This window comes from Trichogramma pretiosum, unplaced genomic scaffold (assembly GCF_000599845.2).
Source record: "Trichogramma pretiosum strain Unisexual culture from Peru unplaced genomic scaffold, Tpre_2.0 scaffold5, whole genome shotgun sequence".
NCBI classification, from domain to species: Eukaryota; Metazoa; Arthropoda; class Insecta; order Hymenoptera; family Trichogrammatidae; genus Trichogramma; species Trichogramma pretiosum.
The window spans coordinates 385,761-402,244 of record NW_019641672.1 but is presented as its reverse complement, the minus strand read 5'-3'; the positions used below and the strand labels follow the sequence as shown (position 1 = coordinate 402,244).

Genomic DNA, 16,484 nt, shown 5'->3' with positions numbered 1-16,484 from the left:
CCGAGCGAGCCCGTCGTTTATTATTGAAAATAAATGTGCGACGGAACAGGAATGTAAACAGCTGCTAAAATCGTTCGAGCTTCCTTGTTGTTACACCGTCGATTTTTTCCACAGTTCGATTGTCAATGGCTAAAGAAAAAGTCACGAATCGTCCAAGTGGTAACGAGTCCAAGTGGACTCTGAACAACGCGTGAACAAAATGAATTTGTTTTCGCCATCGAGTTTTTTTGTCCTACTGGTCATCGGTCGTCTCTGCGGTGGCGAGGAAAAATCCTTCGAGCTGACGGGTGCGTCGATATTCTACCCGCCGAGCAATTGCAGCGATCACGCCTACTCGGCGCGCAACGTCATAGCGACCCGACTGCAGATATTCCGCGAGCGCACCGTGTTTCTGACGCTGCCCAAGTACAAATCGGGAGTTCCGTTCAGCATCGGATCGATGCAAATGTCGTCGCAGTCACCGCCGCTAGTCAAGCCCCTGCTGGAAGATCCGAAGTGCCGATCGTGCGAGGCGGACGTCGTCGACTGCGCCGATCCGCAGAACGTCGTCGATCTGGCGCTCGACCACGCGAACGACGTGCTCTGGGCGCTGGACGTCGGGGTGGTGGCGAGCCTCGAGCGGCCGAATCGCGAGTGCCCGCCCAAGATCCTCGGCATCGGCGCGAGGACGGCCAAGATCGTTTATAGGATCGACCTGAGCGAGGTGACGACTTACCGATCGCGGCTGCAGCATCTTTTGGTCGAGCGATCCTCGGGCAATCGGATCCACCTATACGTCTCGGACGCGGCGGTGGGCGCCATAATCGTTCACGACGTCGTCGCCGACGAGCTGCATCGGATCCTGCTGCCGCGAGGAGTCGCCTCGGGCTGTCGTGGCGCTACTCAACCGGACGTGCTCTATCTGGTTCGCGCGATCGGCAAGCGCAACGCCACGAGCAACGCCGCCGCCACCTCGTCATCGATGATTTATTTCACGTATTTGTGCTCGGACTGGCTGTACGCCGTCGAGACGTCGGACCTGAGGCGCGCCAAGCCCGGGCCGTTCGTCCATCGGGTCGGTGCCAAGGACAGGAAAATCATTCTGCTGGGCAGCGACAATGGCTCGAGCCTCTTTTTTCGCGCCAAAGGTAAGCTATAATAGACCGGCTACACCAGTTCGTGTCCTGGCCAACAACGATCGAGGCTTTGTGTGCAAATACGTACGCTCGGTTATAATATGCGACGTATGTGCGTTGGTCGATAAATATACTAGAAGCAGCAGCAGCATAAAGAACTTTTTAACGTTAACAGCTGAGCTAGATTATAAAGCACCCGGATAAGATCGCAGTTAAAAATACTCAAAGCATGGCTAGTCTACGTATGTAGAGGCGCATAACTGCCTCAGCAGCCGACTAATGCCTGCTCCAATAATAATATTAATAATTAACAATCGTGTAGGTGTGCGTACGTATAGTATAGGTGCATGTCTGCGCACACGACTCGTAAATCGCTTATTGCACTACAGCACTTTTATTGTATCGACATATTATACAGGTATTAAATCGGCCAGCCAAGCATATTACCTTTAATAATCTCAAACTTTAACGTTATTTATTATACATCGGCCATTTGGCAATTTGACACTGGCTTCGAGTCGTTGGCACTCCACCGAGTTTACATTGCTTTGTTTTTATGTGCTCCTCGCAGGCCAAGCTGACGTGTACGCCTGGAACAGCGAGACGAGCTTCGAGGCGAAGAATTGGCAGTTGGTGGCAAAGGGCAACGATGCCAGATTGACCACCCACGTGGTGCCAGCGAGCTCGACGAGGAACAAAGTCCTCTGGATGATCGAGAGCAATTTTCACGACTACATCAAGGACGTCCTGGGCACGAACGGCTCGTCGGTCGTCATCAGACGCGTTACCAGACTTTGAGTGCTTGAGCCATTCGCGAGTGTTTTCGTGGCTAGTCTTCTTTTTTACATTTTTATGAAAAATGTCTTATGTTTTTGAATGTCGACGAATCGATCGAAGATGCACGTGTAGCTGTCTAGCTGAGGTGACAACCTCGAAATTCTTTCGGCTAATTACGCGTAAATTCGTAGACACAGTACGATTTTAAAACTGCGCTAGTTTATTTAGGAATTACCGAGAATATACACATCTTGAAATACTTTTTTTTTTATACAAAACATCGACGCCATCGCTGCGTTACTTGGCATTACGAAACGTCGTCGCGATCGGCACAGTTTTTGCAATGTGCTCAAAAACTTGTGCGGTTGTGTCTCTTTGTAAGCTCTCGAGGGAGAAATAAAAAAAAAGCATAATTTATATTTAAAAGAATAAATGTTAAAACAACCGCTGGTGCAGTCATTTCTTTTATTTTTTTTTACATGTATAATCGACGTATGCGGTGACGCAACGAAAATGGCATACAGCGATAAATCATCTTGTGGGAAACGAGAATCTATTTTTCTGCGCGAGAATGGAACCGACGCCTCGCAATCGATCCTATATATAAAAATGCTATTCCAATCGAATGATGAAATATTTTTTTTCTCCCCCCTCCCTGACGCCACTTTTCCATCTATTATTCCGAATCCGCCGTATGTATCACTGCTATATACGTTGCAGCCAAAGGGCGAGATGCACGATTTCATCAAATTTAATCGCACTGGATCGGATGCTAGGAAATTTAAATGGAACAGCCTTATATGCACGCTCGTACGATCGATATTTATATCAAATATATATGGAAGCAGGAGTGACACGAGGTGACCGCGTGCGCGCGCGAGCTGTTGCAACTGAATTTTTTCTTCGTTCCGAAAAAGAAAAAAATGAGAACGATATGACCGATACCAAGTGCACAGATCGCGACTACGTAGATACTAAATATATATAAATAGTAACATGACGAGCTTTCGCAATGCTCATTGTAATATTTTAATAAGAGCAGCAGCAGCGCAACGCGTCGTGCATTCGACTTGTACGCGTTTGATATACGCGTCAAAGTAACGCGTTATACGCACGACTCGCGGACTCGAGAGATTAATGACAGATTCGAGAGATTAGAGCCGGTAGATTTTCATATGCACCCAACAAATTAGTCTACAGCTGCGTACACGTACATTTTTTCTAGCACGTTTTTATCATTTTCTGGAAACATCCAGTCTCAGACGCCGCCTGCATATATGTATGCGTACACGTCGATTAATCGTCGCGCCTTGGCTTGCATTGCGTAAGTGCATATGTGTGTGTGTGTATGTGTGTTTTGAAAAGAAGCGCGACTTTTACTTTAGAAAGCAGTCGTGCGCGCACGGCTCGACTTTACGGCTGCATAATGGTATTTTGCGCATGTACGTATAAAGGCGAAAAAACAGCTGCGGCGATATGTAAACGAAAAGGATGCCGCTCGCTAATGAAACGACGCTCGAGACGGAATAAAATAAACGAATAAAAGTCCAAATTCGAAAAATTTCATTCCAAGAGAAAACGCGCCTGAAAACTCGTCTCTGCGGCACGCACGAAGAATGCGAAAAATTTGACAAACGACTCGAATCGCGAATGTGCAAAGTCATCTCGACGAAATAACTCTTTGTGTGTAGCTCCGAGTGTTCGGTTTTCCATAGAGAAAATGAGCCCGGCTATTATCACGGTAAGCGCAACAGGAAACGACCATAATGTTGTCTGCGGTACAAGTAAGCAGTTCATAAGGGGCTCCACTGCAGCAGCTCAGGCAATCGCGTGGCACAATTAAGACGCGCGCGGCATTGATCTTGCGGCCGAGATATCGCGCGCGCGCTCGACTCGTAAAAATGGACCTTTATTTTATACAGTAGAGAGAGAGTGGAGTGCATTTAAACAGCAGCAGCGCAGCACGCCTTCAGTCATCGAGTCGTTGCGTCATAGAATGCTCAGCACGGCACACGGCTGAGAGACGTTTTGCTGTTTGTGTGTAACGTCGGGGCTGCGGTGGCGATAAGGATCCGCGGGAAAGAGGAAAAGGTCAGTCGCACAGCTGCGCGTGAATTGATAATTCGGCTATGCGAATCGCGCTGGTATATAGTACCTGCGTGGGAGTGTGAAATATACCGACACACACACACTACACACGCGCGTAAAGCCATAATAGCAAAGTGCACGAGTCTCTCTATCTCTCTCCGAGCTCGAGGTATATAGACGCGTTGCATCGGCCGAGAGGTAAACACAAACAAAACGCACGCCGTCTCGTATACATTATATATATCGAGGACTTTCTCCGCGGCTCGCGCGTATACCTGCCCGCGCGCGTATAGATCGCGAAAAAGTGACATAATTCGCGGGCTACACTACTACTACTACTGTACAGAGAGTGAATGACGCAGCTACCTGCGTTGCTTTTACCAAAGGGGACCAAGTGCAGCAGCAGCAGCCGTAGCCAGCGAGCACTTAGCGCTCCAGTTTTTCTCGAGCAGAGCGCGAGATCGCGGCCTAATCTCGAGGCGGCTGCGTCGTGCGACTTTTCCTTTCGTCGACTCATCCGTCAAATATTCGACTTGAATGCGTCGCTGCATGCCGTACAAGTCGTGCACGTAACATATAGATACGAGAAAAAAAATCACGAAATATGGCTAACAGTGCTCTATTGCTCGGCCAGCTCTTGGCCACGAGTCTCCTAATGATACTCGCTGGATTGTCCACGCATCAAGTAAGCAGCTATTCTATCGTTATCGATTCACTCTCGCGCGTACGAATGCACATTGTTTTGTTGTTATCGAGCCGCGACCGATTGCGCATTATATCATATATTATAAACGCCGTGCAGCCGCGATCTGTATAAACTGCACGCGTAAAGAGTCTCGTAAGCTATACGCGCGTTACTCGAGAGACGGAAAAGCGAAAGGTAACGCATGAAATTCTGCTGACTGAGAAAATATCGCTGCGTACATATCGCAAACTCATGCTCGATCAAATTAGTCTCGCGATTCGCATATTGATTTAAAACAATCATTGGCGCAAAGACAAAAAATTGAATCGTCGAACGTATTACCGCAGCAGGGCGCACTGGGCCAACTGGACAGCGAGTACCGATTGCATCAGACTATCTCGAACTTCGCCAAGCGGAAGAAGGAGCAGAAGCAGGACCTGGCCAAGATCCCCGGCATCCCCTGGCAGGACTATCCGCTCTACCACGAGATCCCGCAGACGAGCTTCAGCTGCGCCCATGTGCCAGCCGTGCCTGGCATGTACGCCAACGTCGAGACCGGCTGTCAGGTATACCTATACAAGATAATGCACTTTTCAGCCTGGCATCGATTCCAATATACATGTATCCTATATATATAATATGCACACGGCCGCCACGCGTGAGACTTTCACACGCCGTTCGTATATATGCATGTCTGTACTCGGCTGTAAACGTACCCATCTATTGTCCCCGTGTTGCTGTGTATGCGTTGTAGCTCTGAATTTGCACTACGGGAACCCCCTCTTCTTAACCGTACTCTCGCCGCACTCGTTGATTTACCTGCACGCAAGTAATGTATGTATCGCAGCGCGTGAATATTTTCGGCTCAATTTATGCCGAATCGTATACGTTATATATTTGTGCAACGCGTGTCCCGCTGTAAGTCATACGAACAATACACTCGAACGTGGAGCATTTTTTAATCGTTGCAGTCTGCCGCAATGCCATTTTTCGCGGATAAATCGTGCAGCTCGATCCGAGCCCGAGGAAGTCTACGTGTATTATGAGAGAATGCCGTGTGCATAAACGCGATTGTTTTGTAATCGATCGCTACTTGCTACCTATACTCCACGCAGTAATACTGACCAACCAGAGAGAGAGAGAAAGAGAGACAATGAAACGAGCCGCACCTCGTCGTTTTAGGCCTGGCATTTCCAATGTGTACCGACACGTTGAGAAAATTTCCTATGTACTTTCGTTGGGTTTTTTTTCCAGCCGTGGCTGACATTCGGTTTTAACAGTTGGCAAAATTACAATACGTTTGATTCTTTCGGAGAAACCATTGAGCTGCGAGCGCCAGCAATTCTCAGCCAATTTCCGAAGTATTTTTGAATTACGTAAACTTTTATTATTTCGAAATAATTTAAATTCTCATTATTTTCGTGTGATACGAGCTAGCTGCTTTATACTTTAATCCAATTAATATATTTTTTTAGTCCATACTAACACGATGAACGAGTCGCTTATACAAATACTTTTGCCCCAACCGCTAATCGTAGCGCCTGCCAACGTTACCGATTTTTCCTTTGTAATTATGGCCTCGAAGCCTCGTGCGAATTAACGTATCGCGTGCACCGCAGGTATACCATGTGTGCCACGACGGCCGAGAGGGTGACCAGGGCGCGGCGTTCCTCTGCGCCAACGGCACGATATTCAATCAGAAGGAGTTCGCCTGCGACTGGTGGTACAACGTCGACTGCGGCAGCGCGCCCCGACTTTACGAGTAAGCTTTTTCTTTCAGATTTCATGCGCACTCGACTGTTGCCAATCGTCGCGTGACAATTATGTTTAATCGTTTATATACTTTTATAGATTGAACTTGGATCCAGAAACGAACCCTTACGTACCACCAGCACATAAAGAGCAAATCAGACAGGATCGTCTCAAAGCTTTCATATAAGTGCATGTTTATTGTTTATACACAAATGTAATTTTTTGCATTCGATTAATTTTATACGATAATCACGTAATAAATACGTATCTTTGTACTTAGATAACTGTAAGAAAATCTAGCTTATTCATGTAAACTTGGAATAAAAAAATTTTTCACGTAATAATATTTATAATTTCTTTGATTGCTTCCGGTTAAAATATTTGCTTGTACAAAAGATTGGGAAAATCGTCTTAAAGATTTTTTGGTAAGTACTACCGATTGATCGACACCGACGGATTATTACATACGATATAAAGAAATTAGGTGAACACCAACATACCGATTTTCTCTAGTTCTTACAGATGTACTACAGTAATTTCAAGTTCTCATTTGAGTGTACTAATGATTTTATCTTTTATCCTCTCTTTTTTTAGTAAATTTTTATTAAACTTTTGTCTTGACTAGATGTTGACTCATAAATCGTGCAGCTTCAAATGATTTCATTAAATTTACAACTCAAATTCTATAAAACTGGACTTATTATCAACTTTCAATCAGTATATATTTTGAACTAAAAGTTTACATTCTCATATCAATAACATTATGGTTTAGATACGCTCTTCATTAAAAATTTATGCAAAGAAATAGTTTATTTTAATATATTTTAATGCATTTGACATTTTATCGACGAAACGAAAAGTTGCGAGTACACTGCAAGTTTCTATGATTGTTTTTTTTTTTACATTCAAAGCATGCAGAGCTCACTTATGTGTACACCTTTTATTCGTATGTTGAATAAAAATTTTCTTTATGCACTGAGATAAATGTACTTATTTACATCGATGTGAAGGCTTGAACTAGCATGGTTTCTCATTGAGCATAAGTGCACAGCACCCTTTTTTGATACTGCATCATCGAGGAAGATTTGTGATGGGTTCAAAATCGACTTTTCTAGTTATTATTCTTTGTATAATGTGGAGCTAGTTTTCTTAATTAATTTCATCCGTAAAGTTAATATTAATGTTTTTTTTTAAATGTTCTATTAGAATAAAATCCACAAAAGTTTCATCCCATTCAATTTAATATTTCAAAAGTTACAAAGGATTTTCAAGTTTTTGTTTTTCTGTAAGATTCAAGTAATTTTTTGGCATAATTTGAGCAAATATTGTAAAAGGTCAGTTAAAACTTAATTGACATAAAAATTGTGGAAATTTATGACATAATTAAAAAGTTACGTCATAGAAAATGAGGCAATGTCTTTCTATTTTAAAAATTAAAGCAAATCTTTCATTATTAAGTTATTAAAATAAGCTAATATACTTTTGGCAAATTAATTTTGACTAATTTTAAAATACTTGTAAAAATATTATCTATATCAACTAAGTATGATTCAAATTATGAAAGTTAAAGTAAAAATTGAACACATTATTTCACATTAGTCTTAAATTATTGTACCTGTCATATTGCTGAAGTGCTCTTTTCCAGATTATTTTATAGAATATCAGATGGCAAACTTGGTTATATGAAATTTTTAATAAATTTATCATCCGTTTTATCAAACGTATTAAGGATTTTTTTTCAAATATTTGATACACTCTTTGAATATTAAATGAAATAATATTTATAGATCAATATTTTATTGATATAATGCATTTTTTTGCAGAAATAAAAATAGCAGTATTAGGTATTAAATAACATAAAATCACAGTCGCTCATATGGGCTACCAACAAATGTTTATTCCATTAAACTACCACTTGGTTTTTCATGATTGTATTGTGATCAAGTCTCATTAAATAAACTCTTTACAAATTTTACTAATAAGTTCTATTTATCCTCCAAGTTTTTGGTCCAGGTTACAACAATTGCTGGTAATTTTATATTTATCTGAAAAAATAAAAATGTATTAATTAGTAACAAGATCAATAATTTGAAAAAATAATTTTAAATTTTGATCAATAATGAAGTAAATTGTAACAAATCATCAAGTCAAGCACTGTTATTGAATGAACTGTGCATGCGCATGTATTATAACAGAATGAAACCAAATCAAGTTGACCACTAGCTGTTGACTATTAATATAATACATATTCAATTTGAATTGTAATATGACACACTTAATGCGTATCAACTTTGAAATTCGTAGAATTGACGAAATTTAGTTGTTACATATAAATATTTTATGCAAAGGGTGCGAATATGTAAAACAAGGGGTTACAGCACGAGCCAAAGGAGAGTTTTAGGTTAGAGTACTATAAATAAACATAGATAAAAAAATTGAAACTTACTTTGAATAGCATATCTATCTGAGCCTTCTGGCTTCACGTTCAGACTCGAGGAGAGTCAGAAGATCTCCCTCGCGAACTGGACCCTTCACATTGCGGATGATCTGTCTGTTTTCCTCTCCGAGGAATTCGACCTTGACTTGGGTACACTGACCCTGTGAGCCAGTACGACCCAAAACTTTAATTACACGAGCTAAAACTGTGGGCTTCTCCATTGTTATAGTTTATTTGATTCAAACACGCGTGGTGCTCAAAAGAAATCAGAAAATGAGAGAGGAATAACACGTGCCACGCCGCGCGTTGCAACTCACACGGGAAAAAGAGTGATTGAAGGGTCATCTGTGTGTTGCCGGCGCAACTACTGGCGCAAAGCGGGAACAATAAATTTAAAAATTACAAATGATTAGATATAATCAACGCCATTGAAGGAAAACGCATAACGTATTTTAAACTTTGTGTAACTTTTCATTTGATCAAAGATAAGAAAATTCAATAATTAAAATATCTTATTTTAACTTTAAAGAAAATTTTACCATTTGGATAAATAGATATATTATCCTAATGCGAAAATTAAATGATTTTTCTATAATTAGACGATAATTTCAACCTCTAAATGATCACGTAAATGATATCTAAAACGAACAAAAGAAATTGAAAGAATAGCTTACCTTCTCAAAATTTATCATTAGTTAATTCATTTTTTTAAATGGCTCGTAAGGTTTATGTTACCGATAAATGCCTGTAGTTTTGACATACGGCCTAAGATATTCAAAAAGTAAATTAAACTGCTACCAGAAACACTCTATAGGATCTGTTTACGATGTTGCATCTGGTGGCAACTTGGCTTTGTCGAGCAGTAAAGCAGTAAACATCATAATAATGGCGTGGCATTTCTCGAAACTGCGATAACACTCGAAAGCGTTAAGGAGCGTAATTTATACGTGGGTCTATTTGTATGACGCTGAATGCTCCAGAGTCTGACCTTACTCAAATGCTTGTTATAGCTTCGTATGTTCGATCAACCTTTGCTGTTTGTATATGGTAAAAAAATTCAGGTATAGCTATAACAGCTTTTATTTCTAATTAAAAGCCTTATTGAATTTCGTATCCACTTTTTTATTCAAAATAAGTTTGCAACAATAAAGTAACTTTACGGTGAATGAGCAGCGCTCTTGACTTTTCTTATTCAAGTTTGGAAGATAGTGCTAAGTTTAAATTTAGTGCTATTATTTTTAAGCTTTGTTTTTCGAATATTCAAATCAAACGTTTGATTTTTATGAAAACCATTTTTTAATTCTGAAAGAAAATAATTGTACAAAGATTCACATCAAACAAATATGCACGATGCAATAACATTCCAGTTTTCGGCGTCGTGAAAATATAGGACCTACACATAAAATATGCTCCCACGTTCCCGAGTCTGTTCATTCACAAAATGAAATCCCAAAATTGTAAGCCATCATTTATTGCCATTTTTCCCCACGTGAAAAAATTGTAGCGTTTCGACCAAGTCGACTTATAAAATAATACGATCCTTTGTCTTTAGCATAAACACGCGCGTGAGGCTAAAGCACAGCGGCCGGCGGCTTTATCGTCAAACTCACACCAGTTGCCACTTACTCGATGGCCCGATGCCGATCTCTCAATTGAGCCGGAACGTATCGTAGTTATACTTCGAGCGTGCAAATTCTTATTTTATTCATTAGCCAAGGATTTATATTTGAGCTAATTGAAAAAAGGTAATTAATTATTTCTTTGCTTTTTCTCTCTTTTTCTGCTTGTACGCATATTGAAATATGCGTTTAACATAACCTTGTCAATGCTGTAAACAACAAGTGGTTGTCAATGCTCCATTTTATAATTTTAAGTTCAACTGTTTAATAAAGGGCTGACAATGCCACATCGGATTGTTTTAAATAGTAATTGATAATTCATACATTCAATATTGAATATTGAATTTTTCGTGATTGATTCATTGGTAGATGTAAATACGAAGTTTAAAAAAAAAATGTTCTTTTCTTTTAAATAAAAACCTAAATTTATACTTACTGAAAAAAAATATCATTTAATTTTTACAGCTGCTGAAAGCATTCCAGTCTTAGCTACATAGTAGCTATAAAGACAGCAGCCATGAAGAACCTTTCAATAATTAAACGTCTAAAACAAAACAACTCTAACGAAGTTTCAGAATATGTTACTTCAGACGAAGAATCTGAGAAAACAGTATCTAAAAATTTAATGATAATTCAGGAATTAAATAAAAGACATTCATCGCACAGACCAAGAAAGACAGATTTACATTCAAATAATCAAGTACAAATGGCCAAAAAAACACAAATTACTGAAAAATTACTTATGATGCAATGTAAAAAAAAGTACTCAAGTACGTCTGAGAAAGAGTATTTTCCTCCAAATATTAACAATGGTCATAGTTTATCTGAATATCAAAGGAATGATTCATGTGGAAAGAATGTCAATGAACATTCTCAACTACAAAGAGCTGAAAATAAATGCAACTTTTCCTCACAATCCAAGTCTCCAAATTCAAGTATAAATTCTTCGAATTTAAATAGTTCTAGCAGTGGAGGTTCAAATGGTTCTTCAAATTATAAAACAGCTCTTAGTAGCGAAGGTCAGGATACTACTTTATCATCACAAACTGAAAATGACTATGCAGGTTTTTCAGTGATGGATTCATTTCAAGAATCTGCTCATGATGAGTTTCTAGAAGATTACAAAAATGCAAACATACTTCATCTGAAACAACCAATCGTGGATGTAAAAAATAGAACTAAATTTTATGATTCAAGAGGACGTATGGAGCCAATTGACTGGTCAGTAATAGAAAGTGAAAAAAAGGAAGAAAATGATCCAATACCTCAGGTAACAAAGTTTGAACAATTTTCTATAGTTCAAAATCAAGATTATGACAGTAAATTAGAAGCATTTGTCAAATCAGCTCCTTCACCTGACCCCTACTTTTTGAATTTTATTCAAAACTCAATTGAAGATAAATGTATTTTTGATGATGGCCATTTTAATGATACTCAACTTGAAAGATCTGAAAATGAAACATTGATTAAAATTAATAAAATTAAAAATTCTAAAAACAATTTAGATCAAATCAAATTAGATCCTGAGGTTGAATTAATGTTTAAGGAGACAAAAAAGAAACGTTCATTAGTTGATACAATCGATGATTCATTTTTTGCCATAAAGAATGAAAATTCAGGAGAAAACCGTAGGCTTCTACAAGTCAATAATGACAACACTGTCACAGATAAAACTGATGAATCAATTCAAAAATCTGAATCACCATTAAAAACTAAAAGAAGCTCAATTTTGAATTTGATTAAAAAGAGAAATGCACGGCTAAAAGAAAATGATGCAGTTTTGTCAAATAATGTGAAATGTAATGCACATAACTTATCTGATAGTAAAACTAAAGATCAGACATCATACAAAGTAGCAGATTTACATAAATTTACTGATGAAATGTTTGATTTTCCAAAATCCAAATCTGTATTGACTTCAAGAAAAGTGGATTCAGATTTTAAAAATGATGACAGTATTACAGATATAACTCAAAATCTTGAAACTGATAATTTAATGAGTTCAAAATATGTCAATACAGAGAAGATAAAGGAAATCAAGAGTTACACCGATGATATGTTCAACTTTGAAAATCCAAACTTGAACTCAGACTCAGAAATTTCTGTTGATCAATTAGTAGATGATGTTAAAAAGGATTTCATTAAATCTTACATTGAAGAAGCTTCATCTTATTATAATAATTCAGATTTACTAAAACCAAATGAAACTGAAAGTAATATCAGTAATGATAAAATAACAGATAATTCTTTAGACTCCGATGATACATCTATTTTAAAAATAAGTGACCTTGATTCATCTTCAAGTTCTAAGTCTTCAAAACATTCTAAAATATGGGAGATTTTAAGAAAAAAACAAGAAAAAAAATTGCAAGAAATTTCTCTCAATCAAAAATATCCGGTGTTGCAATTAAATGAGCAAGGGAATGATAAAAAAAATTATGTTATTGAATATGCCAAAAATTCTAGTCCTGATGTAACTAGCGATAATATAGTTGATGTATCAGAAGTTGATCTATTTTCTGTATGTCAGAAATCATCAAAGTCTTTGAATGTTCTAAAGAAAAAACAAAATGAAATGGAATGTAATATTCCAGAACTAGAAACTACAAATATTAGAAATATTTGTACTGATGAAATTGATGATGTATCAGTCAAACCAATGGTACATTCAGAGGAATTCAAAGAAGAAGAGATAGAAATATATGAATCAGAAGCAGATAGTTATGATTCAGATTCACAAACTGAATCTACTCAGACTGCTGTTCTTAATATTAAACATCAAACACCATCTTATGAAATAGAAAGCCCAAAGAAACTTTTAGAAAATAAAGAAGATGATCAATTGAATTCATTTATAAATATACAAGATGATACAAAAAGTATCAATAGCAATAATAGCAATATCAGTAATGAATTAACTCCTGCAGATGTATTACATTTACATGAAATAATAGAGAATAAAAATTTACAAGATGATGGTAGAGAAAATTTGAAAATTACAGAAATTTCAGATGATCAACTAAAAACAGATTCTGAATGCACAACCATAACTGGAAAGGCACAATCAAATAATTCTCCTGACTACTCAATCACAGATTCAAATGATATAAAATCAAATAAAGAAATAGCAACATTTAAGGATGCTGATACAACGTTTGATGATATCTCAGATGATGAATATGATTTTAATGATATACATAATCTATTTCCCTGGACCTCTGGACTGATTCAAAACTTAAGTGAACAAAAAAATAAAATAAAAGACATGATAAATTTACCTGCTATTGAAAATAATGATAGTAACAAAAAACTAAGTAAATCAGAAACCTTGAAAAATCATGACAATAAAGCAATTACAAATGCAAGTGGTTCAGATTCTAATGCAGCATCAGATGAAAAAAGTGTTGAAAACCTCCAAGAAAATGGACCTCCAGATTATTTTAAAAAGCCATTCATTGTCAAAAGTAAAGCAACTGTTACAAGGAGCACATTAAATAGAAAGCTGTCTCTATTAATGTTAAGTAAGAAGAAAAGTCCAATTTCTTGTTACAAGATGAAGCAGTTAAAGCAACAAAGTAAAGCATTGGAACCAAAGAAGCCTACAAGAGATTATATACCAATCAAGGATAAGCATGTGGTTCCAAAACAATTACAGTTTTGATAAATTTTTATACTAGCTATAATTATTCTTGATTGTGTGTACATATAAATACGAAATAAAGTAATTGTTACATATTGTGAACCACAATAAAACTATTTTTACATCTGATGCATTTTATATCATTTTTTCAAAATTTTCCGCTCTGATTTATGACCAAATATATATTACGTATAGAAATTAAATTTTTGGCGAATTCTCGTAGAAACTTAGTATCCACGTCTATAAGACCGATAGATCTGTCTGAAGCAATACTCTAAATATATATATCTCTCGATTTAGTTCCCATACTGTTTTCTTTTAGCGTGCAGTTAACCTCATTCTATAATATAATTTCATTCATGATTCACCAAGCGCGACAGTGCTGCGTTTCTGCTTGGTACTCTAGTGTACATAAAACTTTATCATTTAGTTTTTAATAAATAAAAGATTTTGAGAGGGAAACACGAGTCCTTTTTTTATATAAGGTGACTTTCGGAATCGTTAAAACATTTTTTATCATCAAAATACATTAAAATGGTAAGTTTTTTTTTATTGTAAAGCTACATCATTTTTCTTGTTGTCTATTTATATATCAGCTATGTGTCACAAATTCCTTTTTTGGTAAATACATCTGATGACTCGGCGTGCGAAAAGATTTTTTTTTGATAATTTTTGAATAAATTTCAAAGTGTGATTGTACTCCGAAAATACTGTCATGCTTTTTAAATTTTATTTCAAAAATTGAATTTTTATTTATTAAGTTTAGATAACTTCAAAAAGATAGTTAATTGTAAAATGTATAAGTAAATTAAGAGTTGATCCTCATTACTTGAGTATATAATTATTTTTTTATTTCAAAATCAGCAAGATCCAAATGAAGATACTCAATGGAATGATATTCTAAGAGCAAAAGGTATTATACCAGAAAAAAAGAAAGAAGCTGAAGTTACAGAAGATCAAATTGTTGATCTTCTTGAAAATACAATCAATGAAAGAACTGGAAGAGGTGAATATATTATTTATCACAAAAATAAAAATTTATTCAGTGTTTTTACTAATTACTTAATTTTTATAGCCCAAAAAGATTTAGAAAATGCGACTTTGGATGAATTGGATGAATTAGAAGATGAAGAAGATGAAAAAGTCTTGCAAGAGTTCCGTGCAAAAAGGATAGCAGAATGGAAAGCACTCGTGCAGAAAAACAAGTACGGTGACGTCTATGAAATATCTGCACAGGACTATGTCCAAGAAGTTAATAAAGCTCCAGAAGGAACCTGGGTAATTTTACATTTATATAAACAAGGGTAAGTTAATGATAATGTTTTCTATTGAATTTTTAAATACTATGTTTTATTTTTTCTGTTAATATTTCAGAATACCTTTGTGTTCACTAGTGAATCAGCACTTGAAAGCTTTGGCTTTGAAATTCTCAAGCGTTAAATTCTTAAAAAGCATATCAACAACCTGTATTCCTAATTATCCAGATGCTCATTTGCCAACATTATTCATTTATCGTGATGGCAATATGCAGGGTCAAATAGTGGGACCAATTGAGTTAAGAGGAATGAACTTAACGGAGGAAGGTTCGTCAACAGATAAAACAATAATTCAAAAGCATTTCTAACATCTACTTGAACTCATATAAAATATATTTGTTACAGAACTAGAATATATGCTAGGAAAAATAGGTGCTGTCCCAACAAATATTAAAGATGATCCAAAGAAAAAAGTACAAGATATTCTGTTTAGGCAATTAGAAGATCTTGCTGAATCCAATGATTGGTGATATTGTTAACAATTCATCAAACTTTATAACATAATTATTGCTTCAAATTAGTTTTAAAAACATTGTTAACATAATGCACTTTAAAAAGTATTATATCATCATTGTGTAACCCAAAATAAGTGCTTCTCTATGTTTTGTTTATGTTTTTTAAAAATGTATTTACAACAATATTCGAGTCAATGAAATTGAAGATATATCTCAAAACGCAATCGATTTTTACTGAATCACGTCTGACAATAAACACTTGATTATATACAAAAACAAATATTTTTTCACTGAAATTTTTAATAAAACCAACTGCATAATTCACACCAAAAGCAGATCGTACCAGTATCATTGGAAAACTAACATCTTAAAACTAGTTGACATTGCATCTTTATCGTTAACATCGTCAAAATTAGCTAAAGAAGACGGATACGAATTTGGAATTTAAAACCAATTTGTATAGCGTCATCGTGTATGGGACCGGGAACCGTATACATATAATCCTTACACATTATAATCTCATGTCGCAGACTCCACAGTGTTTACACTTCAATGTTATTATCTCCCTGTGCTTGTTCGTGCACTTTATTGGCGCGCGTC

General features: G+C 36.8%; 5 protein-coding genes across 6 annotated transcripts; 4 read left to right on the top strand and 1 right to left on the bottom strand.

Annotated features, from left to right (window-relative positions):
- Nucleotides 1-134: 134 nt before the first annotated feature.
- Nucleotides 135-2,464, top strand: LOC106650275. Its single transcript, XM_014368203.2, has 2 exons — nucleotides 135-1,127; nucleotides 1,687-2,464. The coding sequence occupies exons 1-2, from the start codon at nucleotides 200-202 to the stop codon at nucleotides 1,911-1,913; spliced, it is 1,155 nt and encodes a 384-aa protein (XP_014223689.1). The 5' UTR covers nucleotides 135-199; the 3' UTR covers nucleotides 1,914-2,464.
- A 2,120-nt stretch (nucleotides 2,465-4,584) lies between these two features.
- On the top strand, nucleotides 4,585-6,604 carry LOC106650276. Its single transcript, XM_014368204.1, has 4 exons — nucleotides 4,585-4,665; nucleotides 5,013-5,231; nucleotides 6,285-6,427; nucleotides 6,517-6,604. Exons 1-4 carry the CDS (start codon nucleotides 4,585-4,587, stop codon nucleotides 6,602-6,604), a joined length of 531 nt encoding a protein of 176 aa, XP_014223690.1.
- Nucleotides 6,605-8,292: 1,688 nt separating this feature from the next.
- Nucleotides 8,293-9,182, bottom strand: LOC106650445 (40S ribosomal protein S28). Its single transcript, XM_014368433.2, has 2 exons — nucleotides 8,864-9,182; nucleotides 8,293-8,462 (listed from the first exon to the last, which is right to left on the bottom strand). Exon 1 carries the CDS (start codon nucleotides 9,073-9,075, stop codon nucleotides 8,878-8,880), a length of 198 nt encoding a protein of 65 aa, XP_014223919.1. The 5' UTR covers nucleotides 9,076-9,182; the 3' UTR covers nucleotides 8,293-8,462; nucleotides 8,864-8,877.
- Nucleotides 9,183-9,815: 633 nt separating this feature from the next.
- LOC106650370 (protein PF14_0175-like) lies at nucleotides 9,816-14,242 on the top strand. Of its 2 annotated transcripts, none has more exons than XM_014368327.2 (3): nucleotides 9,816-9,915; nucleotides 10,407-10,599; nucleotides 10,939-14,242. In XM_014368327.2, the coding sequence occupies exon 3, from the start codon at nucleotides 10,991-10,993 to the stop codon at nucleotides 14,132-14,134; it is 3,144 nt and encodes a 1,047-aa protein (XP_014223813.1). In that variant the 5' UTR covers nucleotides 9,816-9,915; nucleotides 10,407-10,599; nucleotides 10,939-10,990; the 3' UTR covers nucleotides 14,135-14,242. The 2 variants fall into 2 exon arrangements, with proteins under 2 accessions (XP_014223813.1, XP_014223814.1); XM_014368328.1 differs by lacking the exon at nucleotides 9,816-9,915 and adding an exon at nucleotides 10,222-10,311.
- Nucleotides 14,243-14,615: 373 nt separating this feature from the next.
- Nucleotides 14,616-16,164, top strand: LOC106650425 (viral IAP-associated factor homolog). The gene is made up of 5 exons (XM_014368411.2): nucleotides 14,616-14,650; nucleotides 14,978-15,119; nucleotides 15,189-15,417; nucleotides 15,488-15,696; nucleotides 15,775-16,164. The coding sequence occupies exons 1-5, from the start codon at nucleotides 14,648-14,650 to the stop codon at nucleotides 15,897-15,899; spliced, it is 708 nt and encodes a 235-aa protein (XP_014223897.1). The 5' UTR covers nucleotides 14,616-14,647; the 3' UTR covers nucleotides 15,900-16,164.
- Nucleotides 16,165-16,484: the final 320 nt, after the last annotated feature.

What these genes read in the sequence shown, in the direction of transcription:
- LOC106650275 (XM_014368203.2), top strand. Translation starts at nt 200, where the DNA reads ATGAATTTGTTTTCGCCATCGAGTTTTTTTGTCCTACTGGTCATCGGT. An exon ending in CCTCTTTTTTCGCGCCAAAG is followed by an intron (nt 1,128 to 1,686) that starts GTAAGCTATAAT and finishes TGCTCCTCGCAG; the next exon opens with GCCAAGCTGACGTGTACGCC.
- LOC106650276 (XM_014368204.1), top strand. Translation starts at nt 4,585, where the DNA reads ATGGCTAACAGTGCTCTATTGCTCGGCCAGCTCTTGGCCACGAGTCTC. An exon ending in CTGGATTGTCCACGCATCAA is followed by an intron (nt 4,666 to 5,012) that starts GTAAGCAGCTAT and finishes GTATTACCGCAG; the next exon opens with CAGGGCGCACTGGGCCAACT. An exon ending in AGCGCGCCCCGACTTTACGA is followed by an intron (nt 6,428 to 6,516) that starts GTAAGCTTTTTC and finishes ATACTTTTATAG; the next exon opens with ATTGAACTTGGATCCAGAAA.
- LOC106650445 (XM_014368433.2), bottom strand. Translation starts at nt 9,075, where the DNA reads ATGGAGAAGCCCACAGTTTTAGCTCGTGTAATTAAAGTTTTGGGTCGT.
- LOC106650370 (XM_014368327.2), top strand. Translation starts at nt 10,991, where the DNA reads ATGAAGAACCTTTCAATAATTAAACGTCTAAAACAAAACAACTCTAAC.
- LOC106650425 (XM_014368411.2), top strand. An exon ending in TTACATTTATATAAACAAGG is followed by an intron (nt 15,418 to 15,487) that starts GTAAGTTAATGA and finishes TTAATATTTCAG; the next exon opens with AATACCTTTGTGTTCACTAG. An exon ending in AATGAACTTAACGGAGGAAG is followed by an intron (nt 15,697 to 15,774) that starts GTTCGTCAACAG and finishes TATTTGTTACAG; the next exon opens with AACTAGAATATATGCTAGGA.